General features: G+C 41.1%; 4 protein-coding genes and 1 non-coding gene across 7 annotated transcripts in view; 3 read left to right on the forward strand and 2 right to left on the reverse strand.

Moving 5' to 3' along the window:
• LOC113018600 (ADAMTS-like protein 1) overlaps positions 1 to 4,327 on the forward strand; it is a 100,765-nt gene extending 96,438 nt beyond the window's left edge. Inside the window, exons 22-26 of the mRNA XM_080299935.1 lie at positions 368 to 491; positions 663 to 867; positions 1,009 to 1,118; positions 1,269 to 1,489; positions 2,339 to 4,327. Coding sequence (XP_080156061.1) covers positions 368 to 491; positions 663 to 867; positions 1,009 to 1,118; positions 1,269 to 1,489; positions 2,339 to 2,448 — 770 coding nt within the window. The 3' untranslated portion in view covers positions 2,449 to 4,327. The remainder of the gene's footprint in view (positions 1 to 367; positions 492 to 662; positions 868 to 1,008; positions 1,119 to 1,268; positions 1,490 to 2,338) is intronic.
• Positions 4,328 to 5,183: 856 nt separating this feature from the next.
• Positions 5,184 to 9,456, forward strand: LOC113018605 (NACHT, LRR and PYD domains-containing protein 3-like). The gene is made up of 6 exons (XM_080299936.1): positions 5,184 to 5,547; positions 6,584 to 8,306; positions 8,445 to 8,528; positions 8,617 to 8,700; positions 8,918 to 8,995; positions 9,087 to 9,456. The coding sequence occupies exons 1-6, from the start codon at positions 5,256 to 5,258 to the stop codon at positions 9,403 to 9,405; spliced, it is 2,580 nt and encodes an 859-aa protein (XP_080156062.1). The 5' UTR covers positions 5,184 to 5,255; the 3' UTR covers positions 9,406 to 9,456.
• A 937-nt stretch (positions 9,457 to 10,393) lies between these two features.
• Positions 10,394 to 10,467, reverse strand: trnai-aau (transfer RNA isoleucine (anticodon AAU)). The gene has a single exon. It is a non-coding gene; the product is annotated as a tRNA-Ile (tRNA).
• A 495-nt stretch (positions 10,468 to 10,962) lies between these two features.
• larp7 (La ribonucleoprotein 7, transcriptional regulator) lies at positions 10,963 to 17,820 on the forward strand. Of its 2 annotated transcripts, none has more exons than XM_026161776.2 (13): positions 10,963 to 11,104; positions 11,869 to 12,080; positions 12,171 to 12,271; positions 12,386 to 12,469; positions 13,165 to 13,329; positions 13,439 to 13,547; positions 13,639 to 13,929; positions 14,107 to 14,260; positions 14,374 to 14,513; positions 16,372 to 16,484; positions 16,637 to 16,796; positions 16,986 to 17,077; positions 17,382 to 17,820. In XM_026161776.2, exons 2-13 carry the CDS (start codon positions 11,882 to 11,884, stop codon positions 17,457 to 17,459), a joined length of 1,686 nt encoding a protein of 561 aa, XP_026017561.1. In that variant the 5' UTR covers positions 10,963 to 11,104; positions 11,869 to 11,881; the 3' UTR covers positions 17,460 to 17,820. The 2 variants fall into 2 exon arrangements, with proteins under 2 accessions (XP_026017561.1, XP_026017562.1); XM_026161777.2 differs by having other exon boundaries at positions 13,639 to 13,896.
• LOC113018615 (uncharacterized) lies at positions 17,783 to 21,264 on the reverse strand. 2 transcript variants are annotated; one of them, XM_026161794.2, is made up of 4 exons: positions 21,030 to 21,264; positions 19,539 to 19,697; positions 19,068 to 19,210; positions 17,783 to 18,976 (listed from the first exon to the last, which is right to left on the reverse strand). In XM_026161794.2, the coding sequence occupies exons 1-4, from the start codon at positions 21,110 to 21,112 to the stop codon at positions 18,180 to 18,182; spliced, it is 1,182 nt and encodes a 393-aa protein (XP_026017579.2). In that variant the 5' UTR covers positions 21,113 to 21,264; the 3' UTR covers positions 17,783 to 18,179. The 2 variants fall into 2 exon arrangements, with proteins under 2 accessions (XP_026017579.2, XP_026017580.2); XM_026161795.2 differs by lacking the exon at positions 19,539 to 19,697.
• Between the last annotated feature and the right edge of the window lie 3,419 nt (positions 21,265 to 24,683).

The raw sequence follows: 24,683 nt of genomic DNA on the forward strand, positions 1-24,683 counted from the left end.
GCAACAATTAGAGGTTCCAGGCAATGTTTCAAAGAAGATTAACTTAACATACCATATTCAGCTAATCTAAATAGAAAGGATAAGGAGTCTTTAAAGGGCTGAAAAATGCCCTGACTGTATTTTGTTATATTTGAATTCAGAGTCGGTTAAAAGCAATGTAATGACTATACTCTTGGGCATTTTAAGGTCAGAGTATTTGAAGAAAAGGAAATGCAATCCAAAATACATGGAATGACTTTCAAATATTTTAGGAAGACTGTTTTGTCATGAAGCTGTGTGGTAATGTTTTTCTTTAAATCCTGGTGCATCAACTGATGAGGTTGGTGAACACACCATTCTCATTTTATTTTATATTTTATGTTATTTTCTGGTGGCAAAGGAAGAATCTGTGTCCAAGGCAACAGTGTGGGAGCAAATGGACCGGCTTGTTCTGAGAGGAGGAATGGCAGTCGGTCGGCCGAGCTGTGCCAAGGACAAGCCTGCCTCTTCAGGTATGCTGCTGCTCTACACGTGTGTGCTATTAGTGATGATAAACACTGAGTTTAATATTTACAGTAAGAACAGAAATCCTCCGTTTACTCACTGCATTTGTTGAGTATCTGAAAAGATTTTTTGGCCTGAAACATCTAATATCTACTTGACTTTTCCTCTTGTTTTATTAGGTGGCGAGTTGATGCTTGGTCCCCATGCTCAGCCACTTGCGGTGGTGGAGCCCAGACTAGAATTGTGCGCTGCATGAAGGGTCCCGAGGGCAGGTCAGAAGAGGTAGAGAGTCCAAATTGCCTTGGAGCAGGAAGGAAACCCTCTGATGCAAGGCCGTGCAACCTCCTTCCCTGTGCAAGATGGGCCACAACCTCCTGGGGGCCGGTGAGCCAAGATATTATTGTGCACAAGCTTGTTTTCACAAGGTTTTATCATAAAAACACAGTTTAGACTCAAAACCTTCCCCTAGCAAGAAAATATTTTTGTAATGATAGCTAGGAAATCTGATGAATTCTCCTCTTCCAGTGTCATGGCAGGTGTGTGGGTCCCAGTTTGGCCACACAGCACCGCCATGTCTACTGCCAAGACCCCAATGGTACCAGAGTCCCCCACAGGATGTGCACTGGGCTCCACAGGTAAAGATGGGAATAAGATTAAGAATGTTTAATACTGTTGGTGATATGTGCTATCGATAGACATTTTAAAAATCCAGTTATGGTTCATATTACAAAGGAAAAAAAAAGGCTATTCAGCAGAATACTATTTCAGGTATGTTCATATTTTAGGCCAAGCTCTTTGAGGAATTGCACCGCTGAGGCTTGTGCACTTCAGTGGCTCGTGGGGCCTTGGACACAGTGCACCGCCACGTGCGGACGGCACGGTTTCCAATCACGCCAGGTGACCTGCGTCCACCTTCGGACCAGCAAGGCCTTCCGAGACCGTCACTGCACGTGGAGGCCTCGGCCTGCCAGCTGGCAGCGATGTAACATTTTATCCTGCGGCAGAGGTGAGAAAAAGTTACAGTAATGTCAAGTGTGAGTCATAAATAAATGTACAACATATTGTGGGTTTTTGCGAATTTTATTTTAGTTTCTATTGCTTAAAAATGTTTGGGTTATTTTTTTTAATTGCAACTTTATGATTTTCTTCTTTTGAGGGGAAGAAATTCTAGAAGGCAGAAATTTAGGAAGTTCAGAATAGATTTTACAATGAGAAGTGCAACTGAAATGCTCCGTGAGCCTGCTTGCAAAAGCAGAACACCATACAGTGCCTTCATAGGCAGTCACTGAATCCTCTTATTGCATGTTTTTGATCACATTGACATCTTTGCCTTATTAAAGAATCACACCAATAACGCCTGATGGGTCAAACTTTGTTTTCTAGCAACACAAAATTGTTGCAGTGGTTTTAGTTAAATGCAGTTGCTCACACTCTACCTTCATTTCAACTAAAAAACAAAACAAAAGATGAAAAGACAATCTAGTTGTGTTTGCACTTGAGCCCAGCGCATAATAAACATAGCTGTGGTTTCATATGATGAGACTTGGCAGTATCTGTCTCTAACTTGTCTGTTGGCACCCCATTACAAAACTGGTGAAGGAAACTTTGCCCGCGGTGCTTAAAGTGCTGAAAAATTGCCTTAAAAAACCAACAAAAGCCTCTGCTGTGTCAGGTATTTCCAGAAACAATGTGCCGGTTAATTAGAAAAAGCCACAGACCACAGTGAGAGAAAGATTGCCAAATGTTTACGAATTAGAGCACTGGACCTGAAATTTCCAACAATATATCCATAGCTAAGCACTACAGCCCACAGCCGCGACTGTGCATAGTAAAACATATCCTCTGTATATTCCAGCAGGAGAGTGCCGGGACAGCACGAGGTACTGTGAGAAGGTGCGGCAGCTGGAGCTTTGCCTGCTGCCCCAGTTTAAGAGCCGCTGCTGTTTCTCCTGCCGAAACACCTGAAACGGAGAAGTGAGAACGTTGGTGAAAAATCTGGAAAGGTCAGGGAAGGTGTCACGGAAGTCAAGGAACCTCTATGCCTATCCCAACACCCTCCAATGTCTTCAACGATCGCTCCTGGATTCCCGAGTGCGGAGGAATGTTTGTTTGTCATACCCAAAAGTGACTAAAATCGACTTTTAAGATACCATACGTGGGTTTGAATTCAAAATTATTGCTACGAGAGGAAACCACGTCTGTTAATGAAGGCTTTGGTTTTACTTCTTTATTTTTAATTTAAATCTGAAGTTCGTACAAACAGCTTTTGTGTCCCAAACAGTAGATATATTTCCAGTGTGAGCAGTAGGAACTCTGCGGTTTCATAAAGGGGAACTAAAGCCTTAAAAGCCGTGATTACGGTCATGTCCACATTAACAAAATCTGAGCAACGTAATCTTCAGTTTCAGGTTCCTGAGCAAACGGAAGATCACTATCATGTTCCTCTGAAACACAATCACTCCACGCCAAATTAAGTTTATATGATTGCATTCAAATTTACGAAGTAATGCGATGTTAATAATCGGCCTAAATAGATGACTGACTTCATACCAAGGAATTCTGGGTAAACGCCAAGCTTGTGATAACCACTGGATAGCTCTGTGTTTGTCTTTACTGCTAGGATTTTGATGCTAAGTGAGCTTTTATGAACGTAGCAATGGGTTAAAAAGGGGTGGAAAACTGAAAACCAGCTTGATGCTGCTTAAGTGAGAACGATGACAAAATAAAGCCTAGTATTAAATAACTGGGACACATTTAGTACCAGCCACACTTGGAAAAAAGTTTTCATAAACATAAAATATTAATTTTAAGCAAAATGCAACAAAAATGCATAAAATCAAAGGTTTATTTATTCAAATAATTAATCAGTAAGGGAAATGTGGTCGGTGTAAACTGAATGTATACCATATATCAAGTAACTTGAATTTGACCAGATTACATTAAGTTTATCATTTTACATGTACTTATGTTACAAAATTACACGGAAAGTTTACATTTAATCAAATTAAAGCCAACATTTTGGGCATGAATAGATTTAGCACATGTTGACCATAATAACTGGTCTTTCAAAGCAGCAAGGGAGTCCGATTGCAGTTTTTAGAGGGTAAGACTCAATTTTATTTTATTTTTTTTGCATGGGTTGCACTATAGGAGGTGTACGACTGAAGCAAATAATGTTTTGGGAAAAAAAGGATTTTGCACTCAGAACTCATCCAAGTCTTTGTTAAAAACATGGCTTGCAGAGTTAATTTCTTTCTTTCTTTTTACGTAGTTTGTAAAGTTGCATTGTTTCAGTATTTTTGTTTTGTGATATTTCTTGAAAAGATATTTGCCAAACGTGTCCCTTTAACCACTCTGTGAAGTTACACACGCTCACACGCAGATCTGATAAAGTTCATCCAGTCCGCCATGTGTCACAGTGTCATATTTACATGTCTGTGAATGTATGATGGGAAGCTTTGCAGTGATCATTACTAATGTGTCGTGTGGACACATTAGTAATGGACTTGGTCTCTGCGTCCTGGGTTCCACAGAGCTTCACTGTCATCAGGTGCAACCCAGCTTTAGCTGAAGACTACTTGGCCCTACGCTGAGGTGTGGTTATGTGATATCACAAGAGGAAAATATTGTATCACATGTCATTTTCTTAAGTTATGTAGATATTTGTCATTTAAACTATTTATTTCCATGTGTGTCCCTGAGCAAAGTTTCTGTAAATATTACAGGGGTGGGTCTCTCCTTGCGGCTGATGGTAGTTGATGTGCATGCGATGGGGACCCCCTGCTGGTGACTTGATGTGTTGCTCCCTATCGTTAAATAAAACCAAATACATTCCTTTTTATAATCTGGTTGTTGTGATTGCTCTTCTTTCTTCTATATATATATATTTTTTTTTTCATGGGAAAGTCCATATTATGGAGTCAGAGATCAACATTAACAAATCGACATTGATGTCTCTATTACAAATAACAAGAGCAGGAATTTCAACATATAGTAGTGCTGTCATCATGAAAAGGGACACTTCCTGTCAGGATCTGAAGGCGCCCTAACCGGTCGACCTGCCAGTGTGTATATTTGTGTGCGTGTGTATGTGTCTCTCCTATCGCCCTGTCTTCCCCTCCGGCTCCGCTGTGATGTGTTAGGGGGTAACCAAGCAACAGGCTACCTCCGACCCAGAAGTGCTGTCGCCCGGAGCTGCCGCACCTGCAGTCAATCCACCAGCTGCTGCCAATCAACTACCATCTTCAGCAGAAAAACAAACAAACAAAAAAACATCTTCAGCAGGGCTACTTAATGGTGTGGCTGAGCGACAGACAGCGCTGGAGTATTGCACTAAGCCTGGTAGTGTTTTCGAGTCGCTAATGTTATTGAAGTACTGTCTGATCTTCGTACTCATTTTGCTGTCGTGTGTGTGTTCACCCAGGGATTGACGGAGGATTTACGGACACAAAGGAAGCACTTGGAGGAGAGACGGGCACTACCACGCACTATCACCATTGTTGCACATTTGAACTGTTGTCACCTTGCTACACTGTGAATAAATGCACTGTCATTATTTCTGAGCTCCGCGCCTGAGTCCACTCTTTAACAACCGTGACACTTCCCTTTTTATATCTGATATAAACTTGTCTCTCTCTGTTTCTCAACTTGAGGAGAGGAACAGCAGTTCACAAGATCCCTGTTGGCGTCAAAAGGAGGAAATTCTTGCCATGATCTGACTATATAACCACGTCATTTTTTGATTCATTCTCAGGACTGTTTTACATTAAATTATGGTGGAAAAGGGTTTTCATCATTCCTGTTTGACAGCAGTGAGGGTGCTGCGAGTTTCTCTTGTGGATGAACTAGAAGGACAGGTCGACTCTCTGGTAGAATTCCTAGTGTGCCGGGAAGTGTTCACTCGAGATGATCGCGAGGAAGTGTTATGTCAGCTGGGTCCCCGGATGAGAGTGAGAAAGGTGCTGGATATCCTGGAGTGCAAAGGCGAGGAAGCGGCCAGGATTTTTCTTAATGTTAAAAGTCACTATCAGTACTGCAAAGAAGCGGATCCACCTCAGTCCAGAGGTATGCATTTTCAATTTTAGCCACAGGAATGTCATTGATCAGCAGTGTTGGGCAAGTTACTTTGAAAAAGTAATTAATTATAGTTACTAGTTACTACTTCAAAAAAATAACTGAGTTAGTAACTGAGTTACAAGATTCTAAAAGTAATTAATTACTTGAAAAGTAACTATTGCGTTACTTTAAAAAAAAAAAAGTTTAACCCCCTGGGGATCCAGGGTATAATTGGCCATTTTTAACTACTTGTGATTTTCCCTCCACATTTCACCTTTAAAAACTGTTTATTTGCCTTGTTTGGTATCATTCTTTTCAGCACAACCTCACGTGTCTGAATTTACAGTTATGTTTTCATTTTGACATACTGTATTAACACAATTGATCTAAAATCATCAAAAAACAAAATCAGAGTAGAAAAAGTTATATTTTTTTACTGTAACAAAAACAAACATGTTTAATGAATCATATTTCATAACTTTAAATACAAATATAAATCCTATGCACAAGTTTTGCAAACAACAAATTCATTTGCATCCATTTACCTTTTACCTTGAGTTTTTAAATAACCCTTTCAAACTATTTACAGAACAATCAGCTGTTCTGCATTCAAGAAGATGCCTCACAAATTATTTGTGCCACTCCAAAGAAATAATTTCTGTCCATTATAAAGGAGAACATCACAGCCTGATACCTGCAGGTCTGACAGCAGCAGGTGTATCACTCCTGTTTCTAACCTGGAGACAGCAGTCGCCTCATTGTTCTGACACACAACACAAAACTATCAACAACACTGCACACTAACTACACAAGCTACACTACCGTTGATCAGTTCAAGATAAGGTTTTCTCTTAACTTTAGTTGGCAGGGGTGTGTCTGAAAGGGGGAAACAGAATGGTAATTTATACCGCAAGTACAGTCTAGTCAAGCACTGTACTGAAATGTATCCTGTCCTCATCCTATATACCTGTATATATTTTTTCCAGCTATACAAGTACATATGAGTGGAAGTGGAAAATTATACTGAGCTTCTTTTCTTCTACAGAGTACAGCAAAGCGAAACAAAAACACAAAGAAGTCCTGAGGCGCAGGAGTGAGAGCATGCTTTTCTACAACACCCGGCACGGAGAGAAAATTCAGTTTTCCGAACATTATGTCAATCTTCTCTTAGTTGACGGACACCAGGGATTAGAAAATAAAAGGCATGAGGTGCTGACCTTTGGACAGAAGCGACTGTGTCTGCAACAGAAGTCAGCAGTGCATGAGAAAATCACACCAGCTGAACTGTTCTCATGTGCAAAGGCAGTTCGTCCAGTCAGGAAGGTTCTGGTATCGGGGGTGGCTGGAATCGGAAAAACTATCCTGGTGCAAAAGATGTTGTTTGATTTTGGGGGAAACAAGGACCACCTTGCCTTTGACTTCATCATACACATGACCTTCAGAGACTTGAATCTGATTGACGAGCCCACAAGTTTACGAGAGTTGATCTTGCGCAAAAACAGGCACCTTGCTAAAGAACTGGATAACATCTTGGCAAATGACAACAAACTGCTGATCATCCTGGATGGCTTTGATGAGTTCAGACACTACAGGAGCTGCGACGTAGACTCTTTTGTAACTGAACCAGATGAAGATGCAGAGGTTATGGAGGTTATTGGAAGCTTGATGCAGGGTGAACTACTACCAAATGCTTCTGTGTTGCTCACAAGTCGGCCTGCAGCTATCAGCTACATCCCTGTGGGCTGCATTGACCGCTTTGTGCTCATTGCAGGGTTCTCCTTGGCCGAAGTTCAAGACTTCTTTTTTCGTTACTTCCAGGACAGGACCCTTGCTGACCGCATGTTCTCAGTGGTATCTGCAAATGAACTAATGCTGACACTGTGCTACATACCTGCATTTTGCTACATTGTCTGCTGCATCCTCAAAGAGAGCAAAGATCTTTGTGGGGGAAGCCCAAAGACCATGACGGATATTTACGTGCAGTACTTGGTGGCTTTGCTTCGATCTCACACCCAAGCGAGAGCTGAAACATGTCTTCAAGACCAAAGAGCGGGGGCCATCCAGCAGCTGTCTGATACTGTTTTAAAGCTGGGTCGACTTGCCTTCAAAAACCTACTGGAGCATCAAACATTATTTTATAGCAGCGACCGAGAGGTGGCAGCGTTAGAAGGGTCCAGCCTCGTTAGTGCTTTCCTCGACAAGACAATTGCAGAAGAACCTGGGTTCACTGAAGAGGTCTATTCATTTGCTCATCTTACTATTCAAGAGTTCTTTGCTGCAGTTTACTGTGCGGTGACGGATCACCCTTTGCCTGACGCACTTGAGCGCACATCATGTCCCAGAGATGTATCCAACAGTGGACACTTGGACCTTTTCAGCCGCTTCCTCTCTGGAATCCTCTCTGAGCGCAATGCCAGTCTTCTATCTAGGCAGGTGGGGATTTGCTGCCACAAAGAAAAAGCGAACGCATATCGTGAGAAAATCATCAGAGAACTGAGAGCTCTCTGTGAAAGTGGAGCCCACGTCCTAAACCATTTGCATTGCTTGTTTGAGCAACAGGACCCCTCGTTAGCACTTGATGTGCAACCAAAGATGCTAAGAGTTAATGTTAGCGATGAAACGCTATCTCAAATGGACTACAATGCTATCAAGTATTTCCTAAACCTCACCGAGGGTAAAATATCAGAGCTGGATCTTACTGGGACTGGAATAAGCTGTGATACACTAAGAGATATTCAACATCTTTTGGGTAGATGTGAGAGTCTTTGGTGAGTTTCAGGTAAAATTCTGTTTCCAAGCTTTGATAGACCCTTCCATGTGGTTGCAACCTTATCAATTGCTTATGGAGCGCCACATATGGAAAGTGCTTGCACAATATGTATTTACTGCTCCATCTCATGTTTAAGGCTTGGAGAAAACAACCTGGATATGGAAGCAGTACAGGTCATTGCTGATGTGTTGAAGGAATCGGAGAATATTGTGTACCTCGGGTAAGGTGTTAGTTAGTTTTACCACATTTTTGGAACAATGTATGACAAAGAATCATCCAGATGATGTCACCCTTTCTGTTCCTCTTAGACTTGGGTGGACAAACATTAGTGATGACGAGCTTCTGGTCCTTGCTTGTGCAATAGGGGTTAAAAAAAAGCTTCAGGAGTTGTGGTAAGAAACTTTTTGAGTTGTTTTATTATCCTGGCACATGATGCTGATGTTTGAGGAAATGGGAGTTTTCCAGTGTCGAGGATGACTGTGACGGTTTGATTTAAGAGTTTTTAAAAGGTCATAGATTACACCTATGTTGTAATAAACTACGCTTATATTTAAAGGCTTTTTTATGTAAATATGAAAAACCTTTATTGTTCCCCCTGTGATGGAACAGGATGGAAGGCAACCGAGTGAGTTACAGAGGTCTGCTGTCATTAAGCGACTTGATCCCAGATCCTCTGAAAAACGTTGTGTGAGTATTGAATTTTGAATCAAATAATTCAAAACAATACCTCACTAATTTGTATTTTCCTAGAGCTTATCCCCTTTCCCTCTTCCTATAGGGCGATATGGAATGACCTGACTGACAGAGAGCCAGAGTGCATGCAGACCAAGGCCAGCATCACTGTGAATTTCACAGACGATGCTTCGTGGGCAGAGTGGCAGAAATGGGTTTTTAAAAGGTGTGAGGTCAGCAGCAATGAGAAGTTGCTGATGGTACTTCACAAAGTGTGCAACATATCGACCCACCACTTCGAAGCTCAGTGGACGAAGACCTTCTACAGTCAACTTTCACAGCTCATCAAGAGCAGAATTGAGAGCTGTACCGAGGAGGAAATGTGCAAGAAGCTCAAAAAGTTTGACAGCTTTTTGGAGCTATGATGAAAAACACTGCCCTTATGTTACAAGCTGTTAATAAATTGTTGGTTTGCATTGTGATTGTTTTTTTGAAGACAGTAATAATAATAATATAATAACTGTAATAATCATAAAAATAATTTTTAAAAAGCAATATACCTCTCCCTCCCCTGCAAACAAGTCTCAAAATGGATAAAGGGAAATCATATCAGTTTCATCAATCACAGAAGTAATTTCTTTACTTCTGTTTTCACAGTAGAGAATTATGACATCCAGAAGTATAGGGTCATTATAAATGGTAGTTTACACTTCATTATATTCCCCAGAGATTTTTGGTCCGTGTTGACATGATAGCATCACACGGTTGCTGCAGATTTGTTGGCTGTACATCCATGATGTACCCATTCTGCCAAAAGTGCTCTGTTGGATTGAGATCTGGTGACTGTGGGTGTCATTTGAGTACAGTAGACTCATTGTCATGTTCAAGAAACCAGTTTGACAAGATCTGAGATTTTTGACATGAGCCAGCTATGTGAGTGCACTGGAGTCATAATTACCAATGAGCCTCAGTGTGTATGTCAAGAAAATATTCCCTATGCCATTAAAGCAGTTGCAAGAGCAGGCTAAGGTGCTTGGAAAGAAAAGCGTCTGGACTTCTTTAAGTTGCTTGAAGAAGTTTCACCTCTCATCCGAGAAGCTTCTTCAGTTCTAAGGTCAAATGGTGGAGAGTCTCACATTTAAGCCCTACGGGAGTGTGCCTCCAAAGAGGATCATTGAACCCCCAATGATCTCTTACCTAATCACACAAGCCAAGGAGTGAAAACGGGTGTAGGTCACAATCAGCCAAGGAGGATGATTAGGGGGTCGATTTTCCCTCTTGGGGTCCAAACGCTTTTCTTTCCAAGCTCCTTAGACAACAATGACCTGGATGACTGAGGACCTTCACAGACAGTTGAAAAGTGGTTTTTGTGGTCCACATGGATAGGTGGGGAAAAAAAAGAATATTAGTGACTGGCCCGTACGGGGATCGAACCCGCGACCTTGGCGTTATTAGCACCACGCTCTAACCAACTGAGCTAACCGGCCAAGTTGTAAAAGGCGACGAAAAAGTACGTATAAAAATGGTAGTCACTATGTATTGAAAACTTGTTTTTAGTGATAGACGACTTACTTTCACCTTACGGACTTTGACAGAAATAAACAGGGCTGAATACAAAATAAAACTAAAAAAGTTTCGAAATTTGAAAATTTTGTGGTAGTGAAAATAAAAGAATAAACATGTTAATGTTGAAGAACAGATAGCATAACAAGCATTGCATCCATTATCAATATTATTCTATTTCTAAAAGCCTTTTTACAAATTATTTATTGACATTTTAACATGTGTATAAAGTGATTATTATTATCGTTATTATGCTATTATTTTACTATCAAATACAATGAGTGATTAGGTAGACTGTGCTGTGTTTTTTATTATCTTACATTTAGATTCACTAGTTTGCAGAATAAAATGTGGATGTTACAACCTTCGTGTTTGTTGTTTTTTTACGGTGGAATTATTCACCGGAAGTTGTGTAAGTTGCGGCTCGCTCTTATGACGAATTTACCGTGCGACGTTACTTTGCGAAGCAGCGCCGTTTGCGTGAAGATATCACGCTAGCTGCTGGTTTGTTATTTTTCTGAACTCGGTGTTAGTCTGGACTGTTTTCGCATCTGGAGCACGGTGAGTTATGTGAATCTTTCGGTCTCCTGAACGTTGAGAAAAAATCTGGCGGACTTTAAAAAATTTTGGCATGACGGAAGGGTTTTTTTAAAGTCACCACCCGCGAATTTCCAATTACTAACTTGGACGGCAGTGTTAGCTAACCACCAGTCTGGCAGCAAGGCATTCCCTGTGCACTTAGTAAAGAGCTAAATTCAAAACTAACAGTTTATATGTACGTTTCTTACCAATAATTTTATCAATAAAATGATGGCATTATAAAAGGGGCGTGTTCGATATGGAGTGTGCAATCTGAAAATGGGTCAGAGTGGGCAAAACGTGCAAACAAACCCCACGAATTTAATATAAATATTACTACGAAGCAGGATTTGGAGTTAGCAGCATAATTTATGTCAGTTTGGGGGCAAAAGGGTGGTTTTGATTATTGAAACTCTCGTTTAAACTAGTTGGTACTCGCACATCACACCTATTAAGATCATATGGTTGATTATGTATCTCTATAGTTAAATTTAATGGTATGGCGTTTTGTAACTTGCTGCTGTTGTTCTTGTGAGACGCCAGACCTGTCTAAATTTTGGATTAAACCTTTCACAGCAGCATTGGCCCTGAACAGGCACAAGGTAGATCAGAAAAACCTGAATGGACTTTTCCAACTCATAGCCTTCATCTTGGTATCTCTTAGCATGGCTGTTGTTTGATATATGTTGAACTTGCCTTTTAGTACAGGCTCTAATCTCATAACAACACAAGCGTCTTTGTTGCAGTCCTGCCCCCGAGATGATTAACTCAGAGAGGGGAGCTACCAATGCTGCGGCAGCAGAGCCCAGCGACAAGAAGGAGATGGAAAAGAAGAAGAGGTCCCGAGTCAAACAGCTGCTCAGTGAGGTGAAGAAACAAGTGGAATTCTGGTTTGGCGACGTCAACCTGAGCAAGGACCGCTTTCTGAAAAAGCTCATGGAGGAATCTGACCGTGGATGTAAGAAGCTATCAATACTTTATACGTTTCACTGACTCTTTTTGACTTGGGAACAGCCTTAAACTTGTTACCACACATTATTTCTTATAGATGTTGATATATCTGTGTTGGCAAGCTTCAATCGAATGAAGCAGCTGACAACTGACACAAAGCTCATTGCCAGGGCGCTAAAGAATTCATCTGTAGTTGAGGTACTGTAAAGTAAATTTTCATTTTGTTAATGCTTTATAACTTACAGTATTTGCATAATATAGAATCATTTAAGTGTGTGTGTGTGTGTGTGTGTGTGTGTGTGTGTGTTTCAGCTCAACCTCGAGGGAACTAAAGTAAGGCGTCAGCTTCCAATTGGGGAACTACCGAATGATGTGGACAGTCGCACGGTTTACGTGGTAAAAAAAAGAAAAAGTCCTCTGGTGTCTGTTTGATATGTTTGCTTTTCACGTGAATTTTAATACTTTCCATTGTTTTAATTATCACCAATTAAAGAGAGCAGAAACGATTCTATACATTACACCTGAACGCAACATTTCTCTATGATAATAATGTGATGTAACGTCTATAATGTGATAATGTGGTCGCCTTAGGCACACGGCTGTGACTACGCCCCACCTGCCTGTCATTCACATTTTCTTTAACCCTGATTCCAAAAGAGTTGGGACGTTGTTTAAAATGTAAATAAAACCAGATTGACAGCAAAAGGTCTCATAAAAGTCAGGACAGGGTCATGTTTCCCAGAGGGTAGCATCCCCTCTTCTTTTAACGGTCTGTGAACATCTGGATACTGAGGAGACCAGCTGCAGTACTTTTGGTAGAGGGCTGAAGATCACAGGCATTCAAATAATGGTTTTCATCCTTTTCCTCTCACACACTGTCCCAACATTTTTGGAATCGGGGTTGTATATACAAGTTTCAGCCAAGCAAAAGAAAGTCTTTAAAAAGAGAGGATAAGGTGCTTGGTGCATCCACTCTTTGTTTCAGTCAGGACCAAGTATTAGAACAGCATCATCTTCTCCCTGTTGTTCGCCTGCTCTAAAATCTTCTTGGATCCCAAACTAATGATTCTTTCTTCTTCTCTTTTTCTAAGGAACTTTTGCCAAAGGATGTGACACACAGCTGGATAGAAAGAGTGTTCACAAAATGTGGAAATGTGGTTTATGTCAGCATCCCCAGATACAAGTCCTCCAGGGACTCCAAGGGTTTTGCCTTTGTCGAGTTTGAGAAAGAGGAGCAAGCACAGAAAGCTATAGAGGTGAGAACTCAGTGGGAATATTTCCACAGCTATGATGTCGTTGACGTTAACGTGGTGTTTGTTTTTGGCTGGTAGAAAAGATCATGGAAGAATTTGATCTTTCAAACAGATGCTGAACAATCCTCCTGAAGATGCTCCCAGGAAACCAGGGATTTTCCCCAAGACGTTGCACAGGAAGCCAATTTCTCTCTCAGCTGACAATCCAGCATCTCGGATAGGTGATTTTATTTGGCGCCGTTGCAATATTGAAGTAAAGGATAGCGCTGCAAAGTGTATTTATCCTGGCTTCTTTACATCCATGTGCTGCAGGTGAAGAAGAAGAGAAGAAGAAGCGAAAGAAGAAGAAAAGGAAAGAAGGTGCCACGGCACAGGCGCCCGCAGAGGAAGTCAAAGAGCAGGCGATGGAAGCGGAGGCGGCTGAGCAAAAGAAAGATTTTGACCCAGAGGCCACCGGCGCTCACAAGACACCAAGCAAACTGTCAGAGAAGAAAAGACGGCGGTCACATACGGCGGAGGGATCGGAGAGCGATGTACCATCGAAGATAAGAAAAACCAGCGAAAGTGAAGGTGGGGAGAGGGAGAAAGACGGAGCACGGAGTAGTAAGTCGTCTCTAAGCCACCAGTGTCAAAAAAAAGAAAACTACAAAAAGATCTAAATGGGACAGCTGTTTGTCATTTTACCTCCTCATTGTTCCTCATTTTAAGGTCAAATTTAAGTCTTTTTACACCCAAACCACAAAGTTGGTTGTTGTGTTAACGCTGTCCTTCCCCTCATAGAGTCGCCCACTCACAGGGACGCACAGCAGGCTGTTGAGAAGGGCAAAGAAAACAGAGACGACTCAACAGTTAAAGCAAAAAGGAAGAGAAAAAAGAAGCACAAAGAGAAACTGAAAATTGGGGAAGAAGTGATTCCACTCCGGGTGCTTTCAAAGTACGAACCTGCATCCCTTGTTCTAACGAGTTAATACAATTGTAAAAGGTTTTATAACTAGCAAACTGAACCCACTCTGTCGGCCGTGTTATTCCTTCTTTTTCCACATCAAGGAAAGACTGGCTTGGATTAAAGCAGGAGTACCTGACCTTGCAGAAAAGCAGTATGTCAGCCCTGAAGAAGTGCATGACTAAAATAAATGACAAGGAGCACAAGATGATGGAGACAGATGGTGACCCTCGGGATGCAAATGGTGAGTTCTCTTCCAAACCTCACTCATAGGCCTCTAACTTTAAAATGTTTCCCCCATCCTCCTTTATAATTCCCACATATCTCTTTTTCTGTATCCACAGGTAAGTTGAGAAAGCACCACAATGATAATGAGAATCCCATAAACTTTCCAATGTTGCGTGTCTCATTAAACTTGGCATTAGCTGGGGTGGCATTTGCAGTAAGTGGGCAAGTGCTGAAATTTCCATGTGTTGAAAACAGAAGTGTATGATAAAACAGGAAACAACGATGCTGAACTGACAAAGATTTTGGCCTGGATTTTTGGGAAAGTGTTTTAAAATAATTTAAAGAAAATTTTCACTCGACATTCGTCAACATCGCACCAGAAATCACACAGCTTTACTCTGACAAGGACAGATTGCACTGTTCAGCTGCTCATTAACACAATTATCCAATCAGCCAATCACATGGCAGTAACTCAGTGCATGCATTCATGCAAACATGACCGTGCTGAAGTTCAAACTGAGCATCACGATAATGAGGAAGAAAGGTGATTTGAGTGAGTTTGAATGTGGCGTGGTTGTTGGTGTCATAGGGCGGGTCTTAGTTTTCAAGAAACGGTTCATCTGCTGGGAGTTTCCCACACAGCTATTTCGAGGGTTTACACAGGATGGTGTAAAGAAAGGAAAAGGAAAGGAAAAAAAAACCAGTGAACGGCGGGGATACTCAGGAGAGAGAGGCCAGACTTCAAGTTTGCTGGAAGTAGGGACGTTCCTGGTGACTAATTTCTTAGTCGACTAAACGAGGAAAAAAGAAATGAGACTAACAGTCTAGTTTAAAACAAAGAAACACTCAGATATCAAGTGAAATTTTAGGACCTTCTAATGGATAATAGCAAAAAAGTGTCCAAACAAAGGCATTTGAAGCCTTTAATCACAACAATGAATTCTATTATGGATACTGTGTTCTATTCTAACAGGATAATGAAAAAGAAAAAAAACCTGATTTTAAATGTATGAAAATGTGTTACTTACAAAATATATTCAAGTATTATTAAAATATGCCAAATTAACAGCTGAAAGATAACAAATTGTTCTGCAATTCATAACAATCATTTCAATAAAAGTTCAAATATAAAGCAATAACAAAATGATTTGATGACAACATCTCTATTAAGCAGAGAAGTCCAAACCTCCCTGTGCCCAGCCACCTCCTTCAGCTGATCTGGGGGAACACTGGGACAAGAGATGTAATCTCTCCAGTGTGTTGTGGGCCTCCTCCAGGTAGGACAGGCCCAGAATACCTCACCCAGGAGGCGCCCACCTCAACTGGCTCCTTTGGATGTGGAGGAGTAGTGGTTCACCTCTGAACATCTCTCAAGCTAATTTCTTTAGCTTGATAATATCATTCTGCATTTTTGCACAACATTGTTGGGGGCTGCAGCTCCACCTGGTGGCAGATGAGTGCATAACATTTTGGACACAACAGCTTCCCGGGACTGGACATCAAATAAATGTTAAACATTAGATTAAAAGACTAGTCATAATAGAGATTAGTCACACTCACAATCTCTAGTAGGAAGGTGACAGTAACTCATCATAGCTGAGGTGTGCAGAAGAGCACCTCTGAATGCACCACACGTGGAGACTTTAAGTAGATGTTTTGAGGGCAGAATTGGGTCCAAACCAGTACTAGAAACATGTACCTAATATAGTGGCCAGTTTGTGTATATTAACAAGCTGCCAGAATCTGGGTGAAGCTTATTGAAATGTATATCTAATTTATCTTAGAACTATATACATTTACAGCTTTCAGTATGTTGGAATTCAGCACTAAAACCTATGAAATTCAACTGATTTGTGTTTTTGCCTTTTGTCTAGTTGATGAGAATAACAAAAGTGAAAAGGCAGCTAAGCAAGGACCTCAGTTTGTCAGTGGGGTCATCGTGAAGATTACAGACAACAAGCCGCTACCAGGGAGGAAAATAATCAAGGTACTTTCTTTTGTAGCTTTGCATGATTCAGAGTTCAAAGTAATCCTTCTTTGTTTTAACACATGGTGTGGTGCAGCCCCACAGTTCAGTTGTGTATCCACATTACACGATGATTCCCGTAACCCCGCTAAAGAATGACACTGTGTGTGTAGGACGCGCTGTGTAAAATTTCTCCAGTGGCCTATGTTGACATCTTGGAAGGAGACGCTGAGGGACACATCCGCTTTCACAGCCCAGAGGAAGCGAGAGCAGTTAGCGACGTCAGAGCAGAGCTGCAGAAAGAGCATAGCTGGAAGCTGGAGATCCTCACAGGTGTGAATTTTATTTCCTTATTTTCTCTGAAACCTTTTAAAAATTGTATTTTGTATGGATTTCATAACTGATGATGGAGAAAATGCTCTGTCGGGCCATCAGGCTTCTGTGTTTTTTAACCAAAGATTTGATAAAACTGTGAAAGGCGTCCTTTAATGAATTTCTCTGTTTCTTTCTTTATTTTTAAAGGTGACCATGAACAAAGGTACTGGCAGAAGATCCTCGTGGACCGCCAGGTCAAACTGAATCGTCCAAGGGAAAAGAAGCGGGGTACAGAAAAGGTGAGCTCTACCTTACAATGTGAAATACTCAAATCTGCATACATGCTGCAGTGTGCATCAGTGCATCTGTGATTATTTATTACATTATGTGTATAAACAACTTTAAACACGCACACAAAGCTGACTTTCTTTGTCAGTGTTGCAGCTAAATGCTGCACCTTCATGTTTTATACTCACAGGACAAAAAAAAAAGTCACTAATACCTGGAGTAATTTTATCACGTTAGCGCACCCATTCATACATACGCCTCCCTGTTGTCTATCTGCTATCTCATCTCATTTTTAATTTCCTGTCACATTTTCAGCTCATATCCAAAGCCGAAAAGATCATCATCGCCCGCGCCAAGGAGGCTAATAAGCACATCCACTTCGATGACGACTGACAGCTACTGAAATGAGTTTTTAACAGCCGAGCGAGGCTCTACTCTGTAAACTTAACATGATGTCATTTAAAGAGGACCGCTGATGTTGGTGTGTACCTGGAAGAAAGTGAACAGACCCTCATAAAGAAGATTAAAGGAATAGCCTTTAGCTTTGTTGTTGTTTGTTTTAGTTTAGTTTTTTTCTGGCACTGGAGCAGGTAATGTCATGTGGAATACAGACATTTTGGCACCATACTTTTAATTGATGGACTTTAAAAAGAGAAAAAGATTCTGTATAGATGTAAATATAATTGAGTTGGAAGTTCTCTCAGTTAAGACATTGCCTTGTGTTATTTTTTAATAAAATGTCATTTCATGATTACAGCATTTTGTGGTGCATTCACAATATAGTTTTGGAAAGTGCTCCTGAGGTTTGTATGAAACACATGGAGGTCATTTCAGCAGATTGGATTACTTCTTACTGAAACAGTGACTGATTTTAAAAAAGTGTACACTTATTATCTGTTGGAAGTCCACATCTGTCTGTCTAAACCTGTTTCCCATTAAGTGCCTCTCACTTTCAAGATTACATAAGAGTGAAATTGAGACGCTTACAAGTATAAAAATAGCTGATGTTACACAATCTCCCCATTCATGGCTTTTTTTTTTCTTTTTTTATTGCTGTAGAAGTAGAAACTACCTGAGGTAATAATGTGGCGAGACCACACCTTATCAGCCACCTTAGTTTCTGTCAGAAACCATGCAGCTGATTATTTGGTTGCTATGGTCTATACAGCTGTCGCCATCAGGCGAAGTCCCTCCTCGGCCCAAATTTCTGTACCAGTACATCTTGGATTCTCCGTTCTCTGTGGAGCATTCGAAGCTAGAAAGCACTTCAGTGTCTGTAGGACTCTGTGGTTTCTGTGTGGCACCTCTGGAGGAATTACAGGCTGAGGCCTTGTGTATTTTGGGGTGTTGTCTCAAAGTCTTTGGGCTGGCTTTGCTGTCGTCAGGAGATTTAGGTTTGCCCACTGACATGGTGGTTCTCACAGTGGTGAAGCTTTGCGGCGAATGCCAGACTCTGTAGTCGTCCGTCACGGTACTCGCTGCATGGCGGTGGATGTCATTTATCTCAAGGGCTGGCAGGTTTTTCACCTGGCAGTGAATGCTGTGGTCTCCTGGTGAAGAGAAATCTTTGGTGTGGCCCTGAAACTTGGTTTCATGGGAACAACTGTTGAACCTCTCAAAACAATCACTGCCTTTATCAAGGTCTTGGTGTGTAGACCAAGCCTGCTTTGGCTTGAAGGCCAGTCTCGGCTCCAGCGGGAAGTCCTTGCTGCTTTGGTTAGAGTGCTTCAGTTTGAATGGTCTGGGGTTTGTTGGGTGGGGGATGTAATCCGATTTATAGGTGGTGGTGTTTGCAATGTGTTCTGGTTCCTTCGCCAGTGCAAGCATGTTGCCTAATCCATGCTTGACTGTCAAACCGCCTTTCAGGATGATTGGCTGGTGCTTGCTGCCCTCCCAATGTTTAAAATCATCTGAGTGGAAAAAACAAAGCGGATTTAACTCAGGATGCAAATTTTGCCATATTCCTTGATATCTCACAGTAATATTCTTGAAGTTGCTTACTTTGATAGGCGCTCTGGTAGTCAGTCCTGGATGGTGTCTGGTTTGCAGGACTGAGTGGGCCTTTGCATCGTCTGTAGTCTGGCTCTGGTGGCTGTGGGACCTTTGGTGGCTTTTTTATCCATTTTTGCTGAATGTAAAATGATCTGAAACACACGACATACGATGAGCAGACCAACACATTTTTACTTCATGAATGATAGAAAACGAGAAAGATGCCACACCAACAACTTGTTTTCCTATTAGCATTAATCAGCTGATTTCAGAGCAAAGATTACACAGTAGTCTTTGTTTTTTTGTGCACTGAAATGTTGTCATGGCCAGTTCAGTCTTATTTAGCTGAGAAACCATCCATCAGTTGCTGTATGCACGTGGGCAGAGCGCCAGCCGGGTTTATCCCACTGTCCAAAATTGAAATATCTCTTTCCTCAGCTAACTAAAATCTAATGACATTATAAAGGGAAAAGAAAATACCTCAAAGAGGTAACCTCATGACTTGTCCCCTTCAGCGGATGGTAAGGGATCTTCTTTGTAGCTGTTGTCACGATTGCTACATAACAGGCGGGAGGAAGGAACCTCTCCTGGTACTCTGTGGTCATGGAGGTCTTTGTTTGGGGTTTCAGAGAGTGCTTCCTGGAAAGTTTATGGAGTGCATCATCACTTTAAAGGGGATCTATTTTTGCCTTTCATGCATTAGTTTCAAATAATGGTAACACAAAATAATCCTTGTGAGGCATCAGTTTAGGATGCTTGCTGCTCTAAACGCCCACTTTCATGCCCTTTTTTCTTTATTCTTGGCTCTGTAGTGTCAGTGACAAAAATAATCCTAATATAGCCATCACAGGCACATAACTCAGGCTGTGAGCACAGCACCTCCACCCACCTGCTGTTCAGACCTTCTGGTTACGGAGGCTGCCAATCAGAAAATGGCTTAAAGGGAGAGGGGCTGCAAAATGTTTTGAGTTTTTTTTTTTTTTTTCACAGCCTGCATCAAGTAGAGGTGGGTAGATCAATCTTAATATCGATAGTATTGATACCAGTGTTGATATTGGTATTGGATCAATACTAATGTGACAGATCAGTACTTTTCTATCCTCTAAGTTCAGTATGCAGCAAAAATAGACCTTAAACATACACTAAGAAAAATGTCTGAGCCTTTTTGTATTGGCTGCTACATCTATTTTACTTATAGCCTATAGCACATTTAAACAACAGAAATTAATCAAAAGTGATTTAGAGACAAACCCATTTACACCTCAAGTCTTTAAAAACAAACAAAAAACAAAAGCGGTTTCTAAATAGATGAAACACTGAAATGATAAGAATAACAATGATCTTTTAAGTAAAAATCAGTGATTTAGTAGTCATTAAAATGTGTTCAGATTTTGCAAATTTATGACTTTTAATGTTATAAATCACATAATCCAACATAATGTGCCTTTTTAAAAAATATCGGTAATGGTATAGGTAATACTTGCCCTGTATGTACTTTTGTATTGAATTGATACAAAAATCTGCGGTATGGCACAGCAATGATATCAAGGTTCAGATAATTAAAGATTTGTATTTAAATGTAGTTTAACTCAACTTTAATTTCAAAAAAGCAAAATAACGGGTTTTTTGGGGTTTTTTTTTTTTTTTTAGGGTTTCAGCGGTGGAGTTAGCACCGCCAGTCCAAATCCCTCATAGCATTTTTAACTGAAAAGAGTGTATCCTCTTTTGGTGACACACAACTAACTACAAATGCTTCGTGTCCGTGTATCTGCACGCCAGCACATTCCATTAAAATTCAGTGAAATTTGAAAAAACACACGCAGAAACAAGCTAGCTCTTTCCGCTTTCGCATAAAACTGCTGAGTTTCCAACGAAAGAAAATATCTCTCTCTCTCTCTCTCTCTCTCTCTCACGCACACACGCGCGCGCACACACACACACACACACGCATACACACACAACTGAGCTCACTTTATCTGCGCAGCTGGCTGCTCGTTGGTCTGCTGTCTGGCAGTTTTCAGGTGCATTTCTGCACCCTGGCTGGTTCTCGGCATCCCGCAGCTCCGACTTGTGGCAGTCCCGCTCTGTGGTCGCTGCAGGCCTAAAACATATGAATAATTGACGGCGTGAACATGGGACGTGTGCTGAACGAGAGTGGCTCGCGGCTAAAAATAAACATCGGTGGATTCGTGTGTGATGCGGGCCGGTTGTCATGGCGAGGACGCAGGCTGTGAAGATGCGCGCGTGCAGCGAGACTCGAAACCTTTGCTCGAAGCGCTGTGTGCATGTCACCCGTGGATTTCTTTTTGCAACGTCACGCGGACTCCCATCTGTCACTTTGTAACTGCTTTGAGGGCATTTCTTTCTCCCCACTCCCTCCCACACCCTGCCCTAAAAAGCATAAAAGCATGTACACGTGCACCAACAACTACATATAAGTTGGAGTGGTCTGAAACAAACCGTGACCTCCCCGTGTGACCTATCCACAGAGTGTATGGTCCTGAGCACAAGTCTTAACAATTAGGTCTTGAATTCGTCAGATCTGGTGTAATGCTATGATCCCTCACTAGATGGCGCCCGCACATTAAAAAAAAGACCCATGACTCACAATTTACTTCACTTCTTAGTCTTTCTTGACACCAAGAATCAAATAAATTAGTTCATCCGTAATAAAAACTCTAAATGGTAAATGGATTAGTGCTTATATGACACCTTTTCTGCTCTTTTACTCATAGCGCTTTTTAGAACATGACTCATTCATGTACCTTTTTCTAGTGCTTTCTATCTAACATTCGGACACTAGTGGATGCATCTGAGAGCAACCCAGGGTTCAATATCTTGCCCAAGGATACTTTGACATACAGACAACAGTAGCCAGAGATCAAAACATCAACCTTACAATTACATAAGTGACCTGCTCTTCTTTCTCCAGAGTCACAGGACCAAGTAAAACTACTTGTTTCAGTTTGGTGCTAGATACGATGAGCGCATAAACAAAAAGAATGAATATATATATATATCCATGAGACCAGCACTATTTTTCCAGTCTTCTGTTGTCCAATTTTGGTAAACTTGTGCAAATTGTAGCCTCTGTTTCTTCTCAAATATTATGGTTTTGAGTCCCATCTGGCTTGCTGACAGCAGCACCCATCTGCTTCATGTTTTGACACATTGTGCACTCAGAGATGCTCTTCCGCGTACCTTGGTTGTAACGATTGCTTATTTGAGTTTCTGTTGTCTTCTTGTCAGCTCAAAGCACATTCTGAAACACTCACCACCAACAATGGCACATTCAAAGTCACTAAAATTCAGCTGAACTTCAGCGGGTCATCTTAACCCTGTCTATGTGTCTACTTGTACTGAGTTGCTGCCATGTGACTGGCTGATTAGATATTGGTGAAGGAGCAGGTGAACATGTGGGTACACAGTGAAACTTCATTTACGCTGATGTTTAATTTGATGTTTGGCATGGTCTAAAGATACACAGTAAAAAAAAAAAAACACAATAAAAGATACAAGATGAAGATTAGAGAAAGGACTCATGTAAAACAAGTTCAGACAGAAGCTAACTTGTGTATGATAATTGAGCATAGAAACTGAAAGCAGTGTTTTACATTCAGTCAGACTTGAGGAACTTGGCATGATCATCAATCACTGGGCTGGTGTTTGATATAACCAACCACTTTGCATAGAAGTTATGTAAAATGACTCTTTCCAAATAAGAGTCTCATAGTTCAAAAACTCCAGAGAAGACCACCCAACAGTTTCATATAAGGTGCAAAGATCTGTACTATAAACACCTCCAGTACTGAGCCTGGGAGTAGCATCAGAACAAAAAAAAAAGACGATTTAATGAACTCACAGCATCAGAAGAGCCTTGTATTTATTTAATTGGACACTATCAGCCTAACAGGCTGGCTAACTTAATGAATTCCTGTGCAAAGTGCCTTTTAAGTCAATACACATTAGTCAGTAAATTGGATGAAATACAAGCTGCTGACAGACTGCCCATCTATAAAAATGGGCTCTATCCCTAATGCACAGGTGTCATTTCTCCCAGCTCTGGCTGATTAGACTTTCGCTCGGGATGAGATTGGGAATTGCACGAGGACACGGGACCTCATCTGCTGATTCTAAAGTGGCGATTTTGTACTACAAAGCTAAGAGCAGAGTAGGGAGACTTAAGCAGTTGAGGAGGCTTCACCTGAATGAACATACTAAGCTTGACTGTAAGACCATGTGAGTATTTACCACGGACGAAAAAACTCCTGGATTTTGTGCTCGGATGAAGCGTTACATCATGCAACAAAACAGCAAATCCAGTTTTCCACTTTTGTTGTCACCTGATGATTTCAGAGTTTTCTAATTGGTTACTGACTCCACAAAAACAGTGAGAGCAATTAAAAAAAATAAAAATACAATCACTCTCCAAAAATGACGTGTTTTCTTTCTCTTGAGGCAGATTTTGACAATAACTTTTTGATCTAAAAGATACAGATCTCCAGTAGTTTTAGTTTCAGGTTACAAGCCAGAGATTCGAGTGCTGATTGTGCGGGGTCAAGCGCCACTTCAGAAAACAAACTACTGCAGAAAATCCTTGATTAGTGTTGGAACATAAATACAGAAAACCGTGTCAGATCTGCACCGATAACTCGGACATCTGCAGCTGTGCCTGTGGACTCTGCGCGTTTCCTTCATTCTGACTGACTTGGAGTGGAGCTGCATTAAAATGCAAGAGAGCTGTAAAGAAGAGCCTCGGAATAAGGAGTCAGGAGGATGGGGAGGTTTATGGATATTTGAAGTCTTCTGCCATTAAGGATTTCTGACTGCAAATGAGAAAAATAATTCTCTATTCAGTATTACTCAGAATTAATTTCGGCATCTTGAAACGTGTGAGGCATGTGGAGAAATAGATTTGATGTTCATGGGAGGAAATTGGTGCACTTATCCTCCACTGTGAGTGGCGTGCCTTTTATTTAATGTTGAGCTGTATATGTTCTCATGAACAAAATCAGGAAACATCATTAAATGAAAAAGACCGACAGTTCAGCTGTTCATTCAAACTAACAGCACTCTGCATGTCAGTCTTTCTGCACGTGATGCATAATAAGGGGAGCTCTTGCATTGATGAATACAGCACAAGTAAGCCAGATGGTGTTACCATAGCCCAGTAGATGCATTAGATTGTTACTGGATGTGGATTAGAGTTGATGCAGAGTGTGAGAATTATCAAAATGTTGATTAACACCTTAGCAAAATTGAAGGACTCAAACAGTCCAGATGTGGAGTAGACAGTGGGGTCACGAGATACTATATAGTCATTCTGTTATTGGACTTTGTTGCCTTTTATTCCCCAACTGAGGGCTATTAACCCAAATCAAGTCCTATGAAAAACGAAATACACTTAATGTTTCAATAGCTTGTAAAACCACCTTTCGCTGCAATAACTTGAAGTAACAGATTTCTGTTTGACTTTATCAGCTTCACTTCATTGACCTCTGCGGGCATTCATCCTGTCCTTTCACAGCTCTCTTAATCTCCTACCACAGTATTTCAGTCAGGTTGAAATCTAGACTTTGACTGGACGATCGTAACACCTTGATTTGTTTCTTTTTTAGTCGTTCT

The sequence above is a fragment of the Astatotilapia calliptera genome, chromosome 3 (genome assembly GCF_964374335.1).
Source record: "Astatotilapia calliptera chromosome 3, fAstCal68.1, whole genome shotgun sequence".
Lineage (NCBI taxonomy): Eukaryota > Metazoa > Chordata > Actinopteri > Cichliformes > Cichlidae > Astatotilapia > Astatotilapia calliptera.